Source organism: Pteropus alecto, unplaced genomic scaffold (assembly GCF_000325575.1).
Source record: "Pteropus alecto unplaced genomic scaffold, ASM32557v1 scaffold106, whole genome shotgun sequence".
NCBI lineage: Eukaryota > Metazoa > Chordata > Mammalia > Chiroptera > Pteropodidae > Pteropus > Pteropus alecto.
In genome coordinates this window covers 6663434-6683289 of record NW_006442103.1, presented here as the reverse complement: position 1 = coordinate 6683289, position 19856 = coordinate 6663434, and the positions used below count along the sequence as shown (strand labels likewise).

Genomic DNA, 19856 nt, shown 5'->3' with positions numbered 1-19856 from the left:
GAAGCAAATGCAAAGCCTTTGATTCCAGGTGTGGCTGGTTTGATCTAAGCAATGTCAAGGGTGCCAGCGTGGCAGGAGCAGAGAGGCATTATGAGGATGGAGAAGCAGTGGAAGGCCAGATGGTATAACGCATTGTAGGCAGTTATAAGCACTTTGTGTTCTATTCTGAGTGAAATGAGAAGTCACTATAGACTTTTTAAGCAGAGGAATGATCTCATTTGACTTATCTTTTACCAATCATCTCAATATTGATTACCAATGAATATTTACCAATCATGTTAGTATAGCATAAAGAACCTTCTATAATACTTGATATGTGCTATATACTTTCCTAAACACTTTATACATAATTAACTCACTTAATTTTTCACAACTTTTTGGAGAAAGCGATGTCAGTAACCCATGTTATAGATAAGGCAACTGAGGCACAGAGAGTTTAGATAACTTGCCTGAAGTCATATATTTGGAAAGTGGTAGAGACAGGTCATATCTTTAGGAAGTGGCCAAGACAGAGTTTGAACTCAGGTACTCAGACTCTACCATAACTACATCCTTCTGGAAATCATGCTGAATTCTGTGTTGTGAACACTGTCTTTCATTTAGGGAGCAGCTAAATATAAATAAACGCTTATTAAATTTACGTGGCATTTTATTACTGAATCTAGGCTTCTCAAAATAGATTTATCTGAGATATGATATTTGGTTATAGTCATAAGAAGGAAATAGCAGTGCAGATAGGGAAAAAAATATCCCCACTTAGTATATCCTTGTCAGGGACATGGAGAAAACTTTTTCTCAGTGCCAGAAAACACGAGGCTTTCACAACTAATGTATATTATTATCCTTAATACTTAATATGATAATAAGTCTATGAATGAGAATAAATCAGGGTAAGGAACATAGGGTACTGTTTTAGAAGGGCAATTCGAATCTTTGATATGGTTGCATTAAGCAAAGACATGTTGGAAGAGAGTGAGTGAGCCATGTTGGGATACGGAGAGAGGGCATTCCCGCGGGAGTGGAGAACACGTACAGGGAACAAGGAAGCAGCGGTGTGGTTGGAGTGCAAGGAGTCAGGAACCAAAGAGCTCCACACGAGGTCAGAGAGGGCAAGGGGACACTTGTGAGGCAGAGTAAGGACATAAGCTGTTCCTGGGACTATTCAATGGTTTCGAGCATGACAGAGACTTGATCTGACTTATGTTTTAAATGGTTACTCTGGTTGCGTAAGAGTGGACGCAGAGCCAGTTAGGGATCTAGGTGAGAGAGATGGCAGCTTGGATGAAGTTAAGAGGCACTGGATTCTATATGAACTTTGAATATAAGAACTCACATGATTTTCTGATGATATGAATATATAGTATGAGGAAAAGAGAATAACTAAGAATGACTCTAAAACTAAGTGTTAACTTGGTGTTGTGAATATTACATATGATACCGTAGTTTTGACACATCATTATTAACAGAGCTTAAATTAATTCAACAAAAATAGCGAATTTAGAGCCCTCATCAGCTTTTAACGATTGAAATCATTTTTATTTTCTGTTCGTGAAAAGCACATACCTACAATAGTGAGAATGGTTTAAGTTAAGACATGGGCTTCTTGGAATAAATGTGTATAAATTTTACTCTCACAGTATTAAGTGGTTCCTAACATAAATCTTTTCTCAATTCAAACCAAGCAGATGCCTATGCTAGTTGAATGTGCTATGGAAAGACCAAAGATTAAGTGTATATGGAAATATACTTGGTCCTCATCAGTAGCCATGCCAAGTCACATGAAACAGACATTTTAGGAAGGCTCCTGCAACTTTTTGGGTACTTTATTTTATGGATCAATTCCTAGACAAATCTGGAATATTAATCTAGCACTTTTCCTTTGGAAAAAAAGTAAAATATAAACCAGAGTGGCTTGCAAAATCCAAGTGAGCTTCACCTAGTGGTTTTGTTAGCACCAGGTGCTGTTAATAAAACCCACCATTTTAGTTTGGTCAGGGTGTGTATGTTTCCAAAGGCTGACCATATCTCCCCAGCAAGCCTGTCATCACTGTCCTGAATCAGCTGGAGCAGTAGCTTCAGAGCACATTGAGACTCTCACTCCACACATGCACTGACTATGCTTTCTTTTGGTGCTCCTACTTCCTGCCAACCCTGGAAAGAAGGAGAGATATTGTGTCTCAGTCTTGGATCCTGCCCACAGTAGTGATCTATAACTGTTTTGAAATTAAAGTGGAAAAATAAAAAAAACGAAAGCACTTGAAATAAATGTGAATAAAGACAGAGAAGCACATTGTGCTTTACAATTAGAACGTTCAGGTGCTCCAGATGGAGCAGTCATTCAGGTAGTAGACAGACCCTTTTACAGTCAATCTCAAGGGAGCTCCCGAGCAATTTTTTTCAAAAGTGAAATTCCACTTTGGAAGAAAGCATTTACGTACTTAGAAACTATTGCTTACCCCATATCCCGCCCCTAATCTCTATCAGATACCCTCATCAGGACACAGTGAGGTTAAGCTTTTGTTGCAACAACACAAAGCAAAGCAAAAGATGGGCCCTTCCTTATCAGCACAGAGAGCCAATCATGCTGTGCATCTTACAGGGCTTGCGTCCTTTTGAGTACCTAGACCTGCTCTGGATAAACAGTGATCACCGGTCCACTGATTAATTAATGAGCCTACATTTTGTGCAGGTTCAGCTTTCTTCGCAATTTAAAATACATTCTATTTTAATGTGAATAATGGTTCGGCAACAATGTCTTTGAAACTTACAAAAGAATTACATGGCTTTTTTAGGTGGCATCGAGTAGCAATCAGCGTGGAGAAGAAAACTGTGACAATGATTGTTGATTGTAAGAAGAAAACCACAAAACCACTTGACAGAAGTGAGAGAGCAATTGTTGACACCAATGGAATCACGGTTTTTGGAACAAGGATTTTGGATGAAGAAGTTTTTGAGGTAAAAATAAATCAACCTTTATTTTAAGCTGAATATCGTTAAATCAGATGAAGTGAGTTCATAACAGTAACAATCAATACATGCTAAAAGCAAAGTTTAAAACTCTAAAGAGTGACCCACTTTCTTCCCCTGTGGGTGTAGTGGTGATGTTTTCTATTGTTCAGTAAGAGAAAGAGTAGACAGTGGTGACTGTAACGCCTGGGAAATGTTTTCTGAGATTGGTTGATTTGAACACAGACAAGCTTTTCTCCTGCGAAGGGCAAATAACTACTCTTAGTACTTTGTATTACTTTCTTCAGAGAAAAGAACATTTTCTTCACTTCCTACTCTGGGAGATTAATTTAGAGAACTATTCAAGTCAGATATTCTGCCTTTCTTTGTTCTTTGTGAACGTTTCTAACATAAAGTAGAGATTATATTGCAAAGATGAACCTTTAAGTTTTTAAAATCACTTTTTTAGTAATGTGAAGGTCATAATAAAAACTTTCTTCCAATTATGATTCCCCAATTATGGTAATCATATTCTTTCTTTTAATCCTTCAATTATTGGCCCTTATGACTCATGCTTTAATTTTTAGACAATTATCAACATTACAAACAGACCTGGGTTTTGACCCAATAAAGGGATGCACTCCTGAGACGTTATTTATTACTCTTATGATTTTTTTTACATTTTATGAGTAATTTATTTTCCAAAGTGTAACAAAGTAGTGTAAAATAATACAGACTAATAGACAAGTTTGACATTGAAGATTGGCTGTATTCTGTTGATGTGCGAAGATATGTTTATATATCCCACATATGTAAGTACACATATATATCTACAAATACGCACAGATAGTATGTAGTTTCATAAAAAGAACAATGTATATTCAGTGTCAGTAGAATTCCTGTAGTTACATACATATGGCATAATTTTAATAATAATTTACATTTGTGACATTTTCAGATTGTTTAGGATTCTATGTGATTTTTCATTTTCTCTACTAGTGTTTACCCAAGCCTTTGACTCTAAACAAAATGTTTTAACATATTATATTGTATCTAGTGAAATCATAAGCTGATTAAAACCATATATAACAATATACTCTCAGATCTTCTAAATATTTATTAGGTGAATCAATATTATAAACTAATTTCTATCTCATGAAGATTTATTTTAAATTTAAAGTGTTTAGAACATAAGTTTCACAGGCTAAATTTATTTTTGTGATGCATATACAACCTTATTTTCTAGGAACATAAATGAGTAATATGGAAGAACTATATCAATGGATGGTTTCATTTCATATATTAGATTAATCAATTATGCATAGTGACAGAGCCTGTGGAATTTTTCATTAAACAATAGAAGTTAAGAGTAGAATTTATTCATTATAAATGACTAGAATATATAAAGAGGAAATAGAAAAAAATATGAATACATTAATTAATATGAATGAAAGAATTAATGAATTCTTAAAATTTACTGGCTCTGAAAGATAATATTTGATATATGTACATATATATCAAATATTATATGTACAGGTTTCTGAAAGATAATATTTGATATATGTACATATATATCAAATATTATATGTACATTATATTATATGATTAGGTTTCTTTTTCATATAGTTTCATAGCATCAAGAGTTGTATGTTTACCTGAACTTACTTCTAGGCTAATATTTAATCTCTTGTATTCTCTCCCCACCACCCCTGCCCGACTGTACTCCCTATTCTTTCCCATATACTACACTCTCGCTGGGGTCCAGCATAGAGTTTTTGAATTGTAGTTTCAGACTAGCACAGTAAGTTCTTTTTTAAAAATAAATAATTTAACCTGATGTTACATATTTAAAAATATGTAATAAATGCCTCTGTGTTTCAGGGATCGATTATAGTATCAACTCCTAGAATATGTAAAAATAATTTTCTAAAATATTACCATGTGTTTTCAACTACTGCTAATTAAAATACCTCTGGCCAAGAGGCTTCTAGTAAATTACCAAAGACAGAAGTACTAGAAGCAAAGGTTATTATTATTTTCTTTGATTAATTCTTAACTTTCTAATACCATATACTACATTCTAAATCTTGGAATAACTCCAGCTGTTTATTTGGGAAAACTTAAACCATTAAGAAAAATAATTTTTAAAAGACTCATTAATGAAACTTTTAGTGAGTATGACAGTGAGTAACAAAAATAAGTTTATTAAGCTGCTTTGCATCTTTAGTTTCATGAAGCCCCATGGATCTTTAAATAAGACATTTATTTAATATGAAATTAAATTACTTTTGAACAAATAAATGAATGCAGAACTTTCACTAACAGATTTATCTTGTACTATCTTTGACCAATTAAATAGGGAAACTATTTTTATTTAATAAAATATCGAGAAGGCTTTAGAACAAGAATCTTTGAATTTGATGAAATTTTGTATTTATCTAATTCAAATATTCAAGCAATCCTTACATATAAATTTCAAGTCTTATTTCCTAAATTGTATTATTGTATAGGTATATAAAATTTCAAAATTAATTTAGTTTTTGTCACTTGAAAAAAGAATATGAAGAAAACATATTATTCAAACATACAGAATTTTAAATCAAAATAAAAATTTGAGACTATTTTTATAAAATTAGTTCATCTTATCTGAATATGATGTTAATATAGATTTCCTTTTAAATTTACTCAAATATTTTTTCTTTCATTTTGGTTTGCATTATGGTACCTATTTAGACTTTTGATTGTTTGCAACTGAATGTGTAGAAATTATACTAAAAATGACAGAAGATATGAATGGTACTATGTATGCATCATTTTAGCATTTGATAAACAGTTGTAATAATGATGAAGATGATATAAAAACACAAGTGATTCATTAATCTGAAAAAGGGAAATGTCACTTCTTTGGAAATAGTGTCATTCTGATTTAAATGCAGATTTGTTTAGTGTATATAATTTTATCTACCTACTTCCCTACATTTATGGAATGGTACTATTATGGCAAAAAATGCTAAACATGGCCCTATTCGAATTGCACTCTGAAGACTTTTAGAAATTCAATATTAAACAGATAAAATATTTTTAAAACATGAAAATGTTTTTAAAAGTACGACAAATTAGTTTATATGAAAATGCCAAAATAAATATCTGGACCTGTAATTCAGATTATATGATTTCAGTATAGCAGAATGAATATAAGAATTGATTCTGGAATGAGAAAAATCTGATTTTTGAACCTCAGCATCTAGTTTAATTATGTTTCTCTGTGTAATTACTTTCTGTAAGTTTTAATTTCTCATTCTTCAAATGGGAATAGTAATGTAAATTTTCTCAGAAGTATTTATTTTAAAAATGAGTTTATGTATGCAAAGTGGTTAAAATACTGGAAATATATGTATATGTTATATATTATATGTTGATTATGTATTGATATGTAGTTTTCTTAATCATTGTTATAATTTCTGTTTATCATCTCACGACTATGACATATCAAATATTCTTATACTTTTTTTTATTATTAGCTTCAAGTATCAGTACATTGGTTAGACATTTATATAATTTATGAAATGATCCTGACTACTCCTGACTACTCTTTCTTTCCTCTGGCTCTATCGGTTAGACATTTATATAATTTATGAAATGATCTCCTGACTACTCTTTCTTTCCTCTGGCTCTATACCTAGCCATTACATTACTGCTGGTTGCGTTCTTATACATTTTTGATATGAGTGAGCAACAGTGATCCATATCGAAAGATTTAAGTGGTCTCTTCATCTTGTAAATAAGATACTTTATTCCTAGGCTGCTGCTTGTTTGTAAGGCGCCTTGTAGAGATTGATGGTAGCACCTGGGTATGACATTAATGAATGGACCATGGTCTGAGTGAATACATTCATGCAGGCACAAAACATCCAACCAATGCTAATCAATAACCTTAGTTTATTTTACCTAGATAATATGCTTCAAATGTGTAGGAAAACGACATTTGAGTAACCATATGCCTGTATTCACTACCAATAAAATCACTTGGCTTTTTTAAATTACTAAGCAGTATTCCAGTATATGAATAAACCATAATTTGTTCATGCATTCATCTTATTAGTGGACATTTGGATTGTTTCCAGATTTTGGATACCACATGTGAAGCTGCTGTGAACATCCATGTATAGACGTTGTGGGGGTGTTTATTTTTGTTTGTCTTAGTTAAATACCTAGAAGTAGAATGCCTGGGATTTTTGGTAGGTGCATGTTTAACTTAAAAAAAAAAAAAAAAAAACTGTCCAACTCTTTTCCAAAGTGTCATTAATCATTTTACCCTCCAGGGTGAATGAGAGTTCCAGTTGCTCTGCTTCCTTGCCAACTCTTGATATGGTCAGTCTTTTAAATCATACCCATTTTAGTGGTTATACACTAATATTTCATTGTGGTTTTAACTTGCATTTTCCTCATGAATAAAGATACTAAGTGCTTTTCCAGGTGCTTATTGGCCATTTATGCATCTTCTTTTGTGATGAGTCTTTTGTCCATTAAAAAAAAATTGGTTGATGTATTCTAATTATGGCATTTTAAGAATTTTTTATATATCCTTCATACGCTTTGATAGCTATATGCGAATAATTTTTCCAGCACGTGGCTTGCCTTTTTATTTTCTTACTAGTGTCTTTCAAAGTGATGCTATTCATTTCGATAATTTTATTTATCAATTTTATTATGTTTTATACTTCTTGTGTTCTAAAGAACCTTTACCTACACCAAGATAATAAGGATTTTCTCCAGCTATCAGAAATGTAGTTTTAGGTTTTACGAGTAGGTCATGGCCTACTTTGAGTTTGTATTTGTGTGTGGTATGAGGGAAAGGTCAATGTGGATTATTTTTACATAAGGCTATCCAGTTCATTTGGCATACTTTATTAGAAAGACTTTCCTGCATTAGATTGCCTTGGTTACTATGACAGAAATCTCAGATGGCATTTGTTTATTTTCTTTTTAAAATTCTTTATTAATATATTTTATTTTTTTAGAGCTCTTTTTAGGTTCACAGCAAAACTGAGCAGAAGATGTAGTTTCCATATACCCTTGTGCACACGCACACACAGGCCCCCCCACTATCAACATCCCCACCAGAGTGGTACATTTTTTGCAATAGATGAACCTACTTGGACACATCATTATCAGCCAAAGTCCATAGTTTACATTAGGGTTCACTTCTGGTGGTGTACATTCTATGGGTTTTGGCAAATATATAATGACATGTATTCACTAATGTAATATCTTATGAAGTAATTTCATGCCCTAAAAATCCTCTGTGTTCTACCTACTTATCCCTCCATCATCCCCAAACTCTGGCGACCACTGATCTTTTTACTGTCTCCATAGTTTTGACTTTTCCAAGATGTCATATAGTTGGAATCATGAAGTTTGGAGTCTTTTCAGGTTGACTTCTTTCATTTAATAATATGCGTTTATGTTTCCTCCATGTCCTTCATGGCTTAATAGGTCATTTTGTTTTAGTGGTGAATAATATTTCATTGTCTGGATGTAACACAGTTTATCCATTCATCTACTAAAAGACATCTTGGTTGCTTCCAAATTTTGATAACTGAATAAAGCTTCTACAAACATCTCTGTGAAGATGATTTTTGTGTGTGTGTGTGTGACATATTTTCAGCTCCTTTGGGTAAATAGCAAAAAGCATAAACTGGCATACTGTCTTTCAAAGGGGTTGTGCCATTTTCATTCCCACTAGCAATGAGTGAGAGTTCCTGTTTACCCACATTTGGATGTTGGCCCTTCTAATAGGTGTGTAGTAGTCTCATTGTTGTTTTAGTTGGCATTTCTCTGATGACATGTTAAACACCTTTCCAAATGCTTACTTGCCATCTGTATATCTTTTTTGGTGAGGTGTTTGTTAAGATCTTTGGCCCATTTTTCAGGTTCTTTGATTTGTTATCATCGAGTTTTAAGTATTCTTTATATATTTTGCATAACAGTCCTTAATCAGATGTGTCTTTTGCAAATACTTTTTCCCACACTGGCTTGTCTTCTAATTCTCTTGACATTGTTTTTCATGGAGCAAAAGTTTTTTTTATTTTAATGAAGTCTAGCTTATCAGTTATTTCTTTTACGTATCATGCCTTTGACGTTGTAGCTAAAAAGTCGTTGCCATACTCAAGGTCGTCTAGGTTTTCTCCTATGTTATTTCTAGGAGTTTTGTAGTTTTGAATTTTACATTTAGATTACTAGATGTAATAATTTTTGTAGTTAATTTTTGTGAAGGGTGTATACTCACTTTTTATCATGTGCGTGTCTATTTGTTCTAACACCATTTGTTGAAAAGACTGTCTTTGCCCAATTGTATTGCGTCTGCTTCTTTGTCAATCAGTTGACTGTACTTACATGGGTCTATTTCTGGGCTTTCTATACTGCTTCATTGATCTATTCGTCTTTTTTTTTCTCTGCCACTACCAGAATGTCTTAAGTCTTAAAGTTGGGTGATGTTTGTCCTCTGACTTTGTTCTACACACACTTTTAATATTGATTTGGCTATTCTGGATCTTTTGCCTCTTGTTATAAACTATGGAACCACAAAATAATTTCCTGGGAATTTGACTATGGGTGTTGAATCTATAGATCAAGTTGGAAAAAAACTGATATCTTGACAATATTGAGTCTTCCTATCCATGAACATGAAATATGTCTCAATTATTTAGTTCTTTGATATCTTTCATCAAAGTTTCGTAGTTTTTTTCATACTGATTTTATACATATTTGTTAGATTTAACCTAAGTAATTCATTTCTTAAGTGCTAATGCTGCCTGCACCAGGATGGCCGAGTGGTTAAGGCGTTGGACTTAAGTGTTGATGCGAATGGTATTGTGTTTTCAATTTCAAATGCACTTGTTCATTTGCTGGCATATAGGAAAGCAATTGACTTTTGTATATTAACTTTGTGTTCTGCAACCTTGTTATAATTTCCGATTAGTTCCAGGAGTTTTGGGGGGTTTTTTGGTCTATTCTTTCAGATTTTCTACATCGAAAATCATGTCATCTCTGAATAATGACAGTTTTATTTTTTCCTTCCATATCTGTATCTTTTATTTCCTTTTCTTGTCCTATTGCATTAGCAGTCTGATCTGTCCATTTCTTGTAGAAAGGTATTAAAGTCTCCAACAATAATATTGGATTAACCTATTTCTTCTTGGGTTAGTTCAGTTTTTGCTCACATATTTTTGATGTTCTCTTCTTAGGCACATACACTTTAAAGGTTGCTATTTCTTCTTGGACAATTTACTCTTTTATCAAACAGTATCTTTGTTTCTGCTAGGTAATTTTCTGTGCTCTGAAATTTACTGTCTTGCTTTCTTTTGTTTATTGATAGCGGGGTATACCTTTCTTCATCCTTTTACTTTTAATCTATGTGCATCTTTATATTTAAAGTAGGTTTCTTGTAGACAATATATACTTGGGCTTTGTTTTTTGATTCACTCTGACAATCTCTCTGGAGCTTTTTAAAAATTTATTCTGAATATGTGGATGTGTGTGTGTGTGTGTGTGTGTGTAATTACTTCTATAAGGAGATCTTATGACTTGCATGCAGAAATAGACCCATATATCTACATGACAGTATCTTGTATTAGCAGTTGTTGTATAAAACAATTTTTCTCTTACTGTAACAGTTTAGAAGTTGTCAGGTAATGGGCTATATTTGGGGCTTTATAGATTAGTATTATTTCATATTTAGTAGGATTTATGGTTCAAAATGTTTTTAAAAACTCCACATAGCATTTAGGGTGAATTCAGATTTCAGGGCTCTATAGACAATCCAAAGTGCCAATGTATACAAGATATTGCTTGTTTTCTAAATGGAACTTTGCTTTTTTTGATTCATTTCTCTACTTTTGACTACTGCATCACTGTAGTATCTTCTGTCAACAGCACACAATAAAGTGTCACACATTTTATTTTATCACTTCTACAAATTTTATATCTGTATGGATTACAGTGGTGAAAGGTGATACTTACCTTTATTTTTTTTCCCTTTTCAGGGTTATTGTTAGTCTGTAGCAATTTTTTTTAACTTCCCAAAGAGTAAACCATCTTGTATTGCATTCTTGTTGTCATATCTTTATTACCATGTTGTCTTATATATATATCTATTAATGTATAGTTTTCTCTCATTAGACTCTAAATTCCTTGAGAGCGTGATTTATTTCCTATTAATTTAGGTGATCCAGCAGCAGCATCAAGCACAAAGTTTGGTACTTGTGTTCATAATGAAGAGTAGGAAAAGGATGAATGAGTGCTATACCTGGAAGTGGGTTAAGGCTTTGTTAGAAATGTCTGCAAGGAGAAGGGGCAGGGATCACTATAGGAAAGCATCATTTGAACGTTAGGTGTTTATTAAATAATGCTCATTCCCTGTTGAAGCAGAATAAATGCTATATGCCAAACATTGCGCTTAAATAATTAATATAGAGAAATAAATAAATAATTGTAATAAGATACGATTGTGTCCATAATAAAGACATAGAAATGTTCAAGGGAGGGAATAACAAGTATATCCAAACCGATGAAAAATAAAAGAACAGTTAAAGATGAGGACATATGTGCAAAAAATGAAAATTTGGAATAAGCACAGCAAATCTAAGAAATGTAATTTTGTTTGGGGGCCTTTGGGAAGGGACATGGTTGGGTGCGTTAGAGCTCACTTGTGGACAGTCTTTTACAGTATGCTGAGGAGGCTGAACTTTAAACCAAAGGCCATGAGAAATTTCTTTAAGTAGAAGGAATAAAAATTCATATTTAAAAAATATTCTTTTTGTGGCAGTGAAGGAGTTAGGGTAGAATTGGGACCTCGTGAAAAAGGAAAAAGATATGGGATTTTGACACATTATTTCAAATAAAAGGTAGTTAGAGCAGAGGCAAGGCCATAGCAAAAGAAATGGAGAAAAGGGTCTTGCTTTAGGATACTGTTTAAGATAGAATTGACAGATCTTGAGGACTGATTGGATGTGTGCGGTTTAGGGAGAGAGAAACTTGATACTTTAGATTTCTAGACTGATATACAGGTAGTAAATAGGTGATATTTCCTTCTTCCAAATATGAAGTGTTTGGATTTTTAGCTAAGTTTAAAAGGCTTTAATTCTCTCTCTTTTTTTAAATGAACTTTTAATGTGCTTTTAACAAAGCTTTAAATTGATTAAAAGACTATGGGATTATCTTGGACAAAATAACATCTTTCTATACTTATTGAATTTTATAGTAAACACAGAGTTAATGTAATATTATTATTAGCTCAAAGGAGTATAATAAGAATGAGATAGATTATTTAAAGTATTATTTAAGCAAGTATTTTTTTTGGAAACTAGATTTCTTTAAGGCATGGCCTCATTCATTTCTGTTTACAGTATGAGTATTTAAAGTACTTAGAAAAGTGGCAGGTATATACAGTAAGTATCACCTTAGTATTTATCCATTATTATAACTATTAGAGTTATCTGTTCCTTGAATAATTGCACGAACCTTTTATTTGATCTCCCTGCTTCTGTTCTTTCCCATCAGTCTATTCTCCAAGCAGCAAGCCTAGCATAGCAAGCTTATTCCTGTCAAATAACACTCAGCTGAAAGAATGAAGGTGTAAATGAACAATATCACTTCTTTGCATATGATCTTCTAGTAGCATTCCATATTATTTAGAGTACAAGTTAAAGTTCTTTCAATATTCTGCAGGCTGCTATGTGATCGTACCACACCCTCTGCCCCTGTTCTTTGACCTCATCCATGGATCTCCTCCCCCTTGCTCCCTCTGATCCACGGGACATTTCTTTCTTGAACACATCAAGCGTGCTCCAGCCTTGGCATCTCAGCATGCACTAGTCCTTCTGCCTGGATGGCTCCCCCCGAATATCTGCATTTCTTACTTCCTCAGTCTTAGATACCTCTGTCTCAGTGTCACTTTATCAGTGAAACTTTTCCTGATCACATTTGGTAATATAGCATCCTACCCTCTGAAACATCTCACTTTCAGCTTTGTATTCTTTACAGCACTTAACACATTCTAATGTACTACATTTTATTTATTTTCTCTTCCCTCCTCTCAGATGTAAGCTCCAAGAGGGCAGGGTCTTTGTGTTGTTTCCACAGTGTCTAGAATAGTGCCTGAAACTTATTACTGTTTACATGAATGAATGAATATATTTTTTAGCACTTATTAATGCAAGGGGTATAGATCACCTATGCAAACAAGGGAAAACAGGAGGCAAGGTCTGCTGCCTTAAAAAAAAAACATTTTATTTATTTGTTTGTTTGTTTGTTTATTATTTTTGGTAGGATGGAGCAGTGGTGGTTATTTTTCAGTAAGAATTCTTGATGGAAAGTATAAGATTAATGTGCACTTTTTGTGGTAGTGTTTTGTTCAACTTTGGGCATTTTCTCTATGACTTGGTAAATATTTGTTGGATTAGTAGTACATTCAAGTAACATAGGAATTCTACTCATTTTCTTAAAATTGATTTCTTAAGCCGATTTTGAGACACTGCGAAATATAAAGGCTATGTGGGTAGCAGTTCTGTCTCTGATTATGTGATTTTCCTCATTCAGTTCAATCTGTGATGCATTTTTCAGTTAAACCAAAATTCTAAGCATTTTGGCAGCTTTCTTTTTCCACACAAAATAGTTGAGAAGAATCGTTAACTATATGGAATGTTTGAAAAAAGAATTGTGATGCGAGCTAATGCTTTGGCTAATCCAGAAGTCTGAGTAGACAGAGAGCATAGGCTTTCAATTAATCTTCTGATACTGATAGTTACTTCTTTAGATTTTTACGCCATGTTTAAAATTTAATGTCAGTATTGTACCTAAATATACAAATGAAATCTCTACCAAGACCCATTGTACTTTTAACAAAGCTCTGATATCAAACACGAACAGAAGTTTTAGTGTCCAGAGGGTACCTTGTGGAAATACTCTAGAATTTTGTTAAGCTATTTCTTTTACAGTCGCACATGCTGGAAACTGCTTAGCTAACTGTACTTTTTTTCTCTTCTATTATATTTTTCCTAATAGGCTTTACTTGTAGAATAATGACTTTAAGTCTCCTGAAACTCAACTCTTTTGGAATTTGTTTTTAGAACAATCACAAATGGATTCTCCAGCAGCATTTTTAAAATTTTAATGCCTATATAAACATTGTCTAGAATTTTGGCACTCAAAGTTGTATTCTTTAATTGTTCTTAAATACTATGATAATTATGCCTTACATTTGTTTACATTTTACACTTTAAAAACTGCTTAAGTGCATATTATTTTTAAAGAATCTTCAAGAAATTCAAGACAAATAGTAAAATATTCTTAATTTCAGGTGTTGAAATAGAGACTCGTAATGGTGAATAAATTAATTGTCCAAGATCCATTTATTGAATGAACGTTTTTTGTGTACCCACTGTGTGAAGGCCTATTCCAGGAACTATAGAAAGCTTAGAGAACAAAACAGACAATTCCTTGCTCTCATAAAGTTTATATTCTAGTGAATTTTACTGAATAATGTAGATTGGCTGATAAAGTAGAGGATTGCAGGCCATAAACTGTGCCTTTTGTCAACGTACTTTCCTGGCAAGTGACACATACTGATTATTTAAATAGTTAAATTTAGTTTATGCAACAAGGAAGATGCCCGCTGTTATTTTAGGGCCTTCAAGTTTATGGTCCTTCTCTAAATTCTCACATTCCCTGTGAGTTCACTCTGATTTCCAGCAGGAAACAGGTTTTTACTCAGAAATTTCAGAGGTGCAAACATAGAGGCTGAGGAACTTGGTGATGAGCATTTCTTTCTCAGGGGCTCAAGGACAAGGGGCAGAAATAGAGGTACAGAGCTCATTGAAAGCTGGAGCCCTGCAGAAGTGCTCTCAAGAAGTGGTCAGGGTACCAGACTGCTGTGACAAGCCAGGAAAGTGTCAGAGGAAACTACCCAACCTCCTTCTCATCCCACGTTCCAAACTCCTGGTGGTAACTTTCATTGTCTGTACTGGACACCACCCTTCAGGAAGGTCTTGATGATGCAGATTCTTTGGGCACAGAGTTGAGAGCGGAGTGTGATAATTAGGATTTGGTGAATACCAAGTATCTTTACATAGAAAAGAAAAACTAGGCACTTTCTCTTTAATTATCTCATATAATCTGGCTGTTAAATTTCTGTGTAAGTTACAAGTAAAATTTATAGAAGAAATCCAATTATTCTCTGACATAATGTGCCTATGAAAAATTATTCCTTGTGCTAATGTGTAAAAAAGGAAAATAGTTTCCTTGGGAAAAAAATGTAACTGGTCTTAAAATTGTAAGATATACAGTGCCTCCTAAAGTTAAGAATGTTGTATAGCAGGTTTGCTTTTTCAACAAAAATATAATTCTTTCTAAATACTCTCATTTCAGTGAGAATTCTGCATTTCAATCTTGAGAGCATGCCCCCACCTTTCACTGTTTAATAGACATATATGTGGATGGTCCATATTCTATAGTCAGCAAAGTCTTCACATTGAAACTTAAAAACATTTTTTCAAAGTTAAAAAAAAACCAAAACAGAAAAAGGTGTATCAAAGGTGCATATCCTTTATATGCATAATTTAAAAATCTTTTTAGGCTTATATATTTCACAAAATGTCCAATTTTGATTGAATAAGACTTCAGTTCTCTGAAGGAAATGTGTCATTCATTGTTACATAGTAGAGAAGTACAACAGAGTAGAAATAAGGAAATATGTTTAAAAGGCTACTGTTTTCTGGAACAGTATCATTGTATGTAGAACTAGAATAATAAATGTATAGAAATGTTACTACCAATGATTTCTTTTCATCCACAGATAAATATTTTCCCTAGACTTAAAAATAAGAATAAAAAAGGTGAAATTAGTTTTTTAGAAAATAATCTCCAAATATCTGCTTCATTTGCTTGGGTTAGAAGAGTAAATATGCCACTTCAACTGTTAACCTCTTAACAAAATGACAAAAAATGTTTTCTTTTAATGTTCAAAAGATGATAATTACTTCTCTTCTTATATTGGATTAAGGCCCACTGCAATTACTTCATTTAACCTTAATTACCTCTTTATAGGTCCTATCTCCTATCTGATGTTAGGTCTTAAACTCATGAATTGGGCAGGCATGTGCGGGGAGCACAATTTAACCCATAACATTATGTCTGGGGGAATTCATTTTGTCCTTGATTAGTGAAAGATGGGGACAGGTTTCTGAAGAAAGAAGTATGGGCTACAGATTAAAGCAGAATTTTCTACTGATTCATGTTGAGTCTTGTAACTTGGTTTGGCTTTAGTCATCACAGGTAAAGGAGGGACATAATTTGAAAGTAAATAAAGGCAATTTTCTTAAAAGAAAAACTGAATTTATTCTGGAAAGAATCATTAATTATCATTTCACCTTGTAGACCTAAAAAGTTGTACCCCAATTTTTTTCCTTTTATTTTGTTTCCTGAGTAAGTGGCTTTGCCATCCTACCATTGCTCACTAAATAAATTACAGAATCACCTTCACTCCTCCAGTGCATTTTCCTCCGCCTCTCCTTGCCATTCCATCTCATGGCACCATCCCCATCCTCAGTCTCCAAATCTCACAGGTTTTTTTCCTAATAAATTTGGAGACTAGATGATTTTATTGAACAAAATTGCAGCTGTGTTATTGTTAGCGAACTAAAGGGCGATTGTTTACCTGCACGCATCAAAGCCAAAAGGAATATGAAAAGCAGTTTGCAGCAAAGAAAGTAAAGGTTTATTAAGGATACGGCTCCAAGCCCAAAGACATAGGTGAGCTAGTGCTCAAAGACCTGGTTCTTTAGAGGAACACTCTTATAGAGGAACACTCATTAGTCATGGTAGCTAAAAGAGTTGGGGTGTGGGCTCTCGGGGCTAGAGTAGGAGGCAGTTAGTTGATCATTGCATCAGGTCCTAATGTCAGTCATGGTGTCATTCTGTCTGATTTTGAAGGGTTGTGGCCAGTAGGGTTGTTCTGCCTTCTCAGATCTGGAGCTGAAACACAACTGAGGCCAAGACATTATCTTTAGTTTGACTGAAACTCTGTTTCTGTGGTCAACAGACCTGAGGCTTTGTTCCTAAGACTGTTTGGTGCTGACCAGAATCTGATGTCCTAGGGGCTTAATGATTAAGGGCGTGGACACGCAGCATGGGCGAAGGTGGAAGGATAAGGAAGGAAAAGAAGTGAGTCATGGTGCTATTAAACTAGACAAGGTCAGTTTGCATCAGACAGAAAGAGAAGAAAAAACTCATTTTAAAGAAGTAAAGTTTTTGCACAGTTACTTATTTCCTCCAGCATCAGGGGAGATGGTGTTTCTTATTCTAGAAACTTGTAAAATTCAGAAAGATACATAGTCGATAGATACTTGGAATCTCCCTTTTCCAGATATTGTCAAAAATAAATTATTCTCTTTGAATATAACACACAAGTTTTAATATTAAAAGTTTGTCTTTCAAGATTCACAATGGAATTGAATGCCTTATGGGATTGTACAATTACTAGGTGACAGATTGACATTCAAGATAGAATATTTGAAATAATCTGTTTAAAAATAAACAGTTTATTTGAACAGTTATAGTTGAACATTGATTCACCCTCTGCATTAGCTGTTTTGTTTATATCTGAGTTTCCTCTGCCGTTCTTGTGAACCTAATTTTTCCAAGGACATAATCCATTCACAGGCCACGTTATTTGATCACACGGAATTGAATAGTACAGCTGTTCAGAGCCTGGTTTTCCATTGCTCATTCTTAGGAATAAGCTGCTGTGTTACACAATTTAGTGGATGTTCAAGCTGGGAACTGACCTCCACCAAGCACTGGGGTGGCTTCACATAGGAGGAGTTGAATCTGAAAATTTAGACACTTAACTATGACACATTGACGTTTAACCTTAAAACATTAGACCAATCTTATGCCACATTTTTTTAATAAATGTGATTTCTTATACATGCAAAAAAAAAAAGCTGTATTTGTTTTAACTTTTGTATTTAGAGCATGATATAATTACATTCACAACACAGAAAATAGAAATAGCTAGGCCTTGCAGAGAGTTACTGTATTTGTATATAAAATAAAAATAAAAACCAGCCAAACACACATTGTTAGAATATGTGCATTATATTTCAGTTTTGAGAGTAGGATATGCTGTGCTATTACTCATATAATTGGTCTAATAAAAATGTGGCAGGAACTTTTTGCAGCGTGTGCGATATTCACAAGAGTCTCATCTGTATAGACAGGTTCTAATAAGTTTTCTTACATATGCTCTGCATCTCTCCTCCAGACTCATCCTATCTAAAGGCAAATACCATAGTATAGACCTAGCTGACACAGCTTTAAAAGGCAAGATAATTGCATCAACTCTAATCTTAGCTTTGTAGATCATGAGAGGAAGAGCAGGATGCTTTTTTCATAACTTGTATGCTATGGATGCCAATTTTACTTGGTAAACTTCACTCTTTTTCGGCTATGGAAATTTTTGTGACTATCGAATCTAAATATTTATAGTTCACTCAAACTGTCAAGACGCTTTTGTTTATCTACATACTGTCTCACAATGTGTCATATGATTAACATAAAACACTGTCAGATGCCTTCTGGGAGAAATAGTACTGTAGACTTTTAACTGAATTTTCCAGTTTCTTTCCAGTAGTATATTTTATGGCTGAATATTTAACACCTGAAATAGGAATTTATAGTGGAAAGTTGGCAGGATTCCATTTATTGAAGTTAAGTGCCTTAACTAGAATAGTAAGTATGTAGGAAACCATAATTCTTCACAAAAACATACTATTTTTAAAATACCATATGCATATGAGATGGACAACTTTTTTGTTTCAGTAATAACTTCACTTGGTTCATTATATTTCCTGTAAGTATGGAATTATAGAATTTTTAGTCTTAGAGAAGACCTTACATATGATCTCTGAATGCATGCATTTTACAAATGATGAATCCAGATAAGTGACTTGCATAATTGCAAGTAGTTAATGGCAAAGCTGGGAGAAAATTCAGGAATCAGGGTTTTTAATTGAAACCCTTAATGAGGCAAGTACTCAGTGATGCACTCAATGATGCCTCGTTATTTTTTTTAAACAGCCTAATGAAGAATTCTGTGTTCAAATTTCTCTTTGTTATTTGTGATTATTTATTTATAATAATTCAGTTGTGGCTACTCAGTGTTCTAAATTGATCGGTTGGTGTTGTCAGCCTTAGAAATGAAATAATAAGGTCTTTAGCTAGCACAAATGAGTTTATTCAGAAAGCAGAGGACTTGTAATTCAGGACAAGCAAACTATGGCGAACCATATGCAAGTTTGAGGAAACAGAATTGCTTCTTAGTACTCAATGTTAGAGATTTAAAATGTTTAATGTCCATATTTTCATCAGGCCTTTAATAATAACTATTAATAAAATTCAGAGAAAGCTGGAAAACCTTGAAATTATTCAAGATGACATCAGGAGATCTGTGAATCAGATTCATGTGCTCAGACCTACAGGGCCTTGAATTTCCAAGTCATTGAATATTATTAACTCAGACATTCTTCTGGGCGGGAGTATAATTCTGAATTAACATGGTTATGATCTATTGATTTACCTCCAACTAGTTTCATGTTGAATTAGACCCATGTGAAAATAGTCACATTGCTTCAAGAGCAGAATACAGTTGAGCCTTGAACAATGCCAGGTTAGGGTCGCCAAGCCTCTATGCAGTCAACTTAGACTCCCCAAAACCTTAACTACTCATAGCCTACTGTTCACCTGAAGCCTTGCTAATAACACAGGCAGTTGATTAACACATATTATGTATGCTATATGTATTATTTGTTGTATTTCTACAGTAAAGAAAGCTAGAGAAAAGAAAATTTATT

The 19856-nt window shown here is 33.6% G+C and overlaps 1 protein-coding gene across 2 annotated transcripts in view; it reads left to right on the top strand.

Annotated features, from left to right (window-relative positions):
• Positions 1-19856, top strand: part of COL11A1 (collagen type XI alpha 1 chain) — a 170811-nt gene that overhangs the window by 28336 nt on the left and 122619 nt on the right. For both annotated transcript variants that reach the window (XM_015595416.2, XM_006919572.3), the window contains exon 4: positions 2793-2955. In XM_015595416.2, the coding sequence (XP_015450902.1) occupies positions 2793-2955 (163 nt within the window). The remainder of the gene's footprint in view (positions 1-2792; positions 2956-19856) is intronic.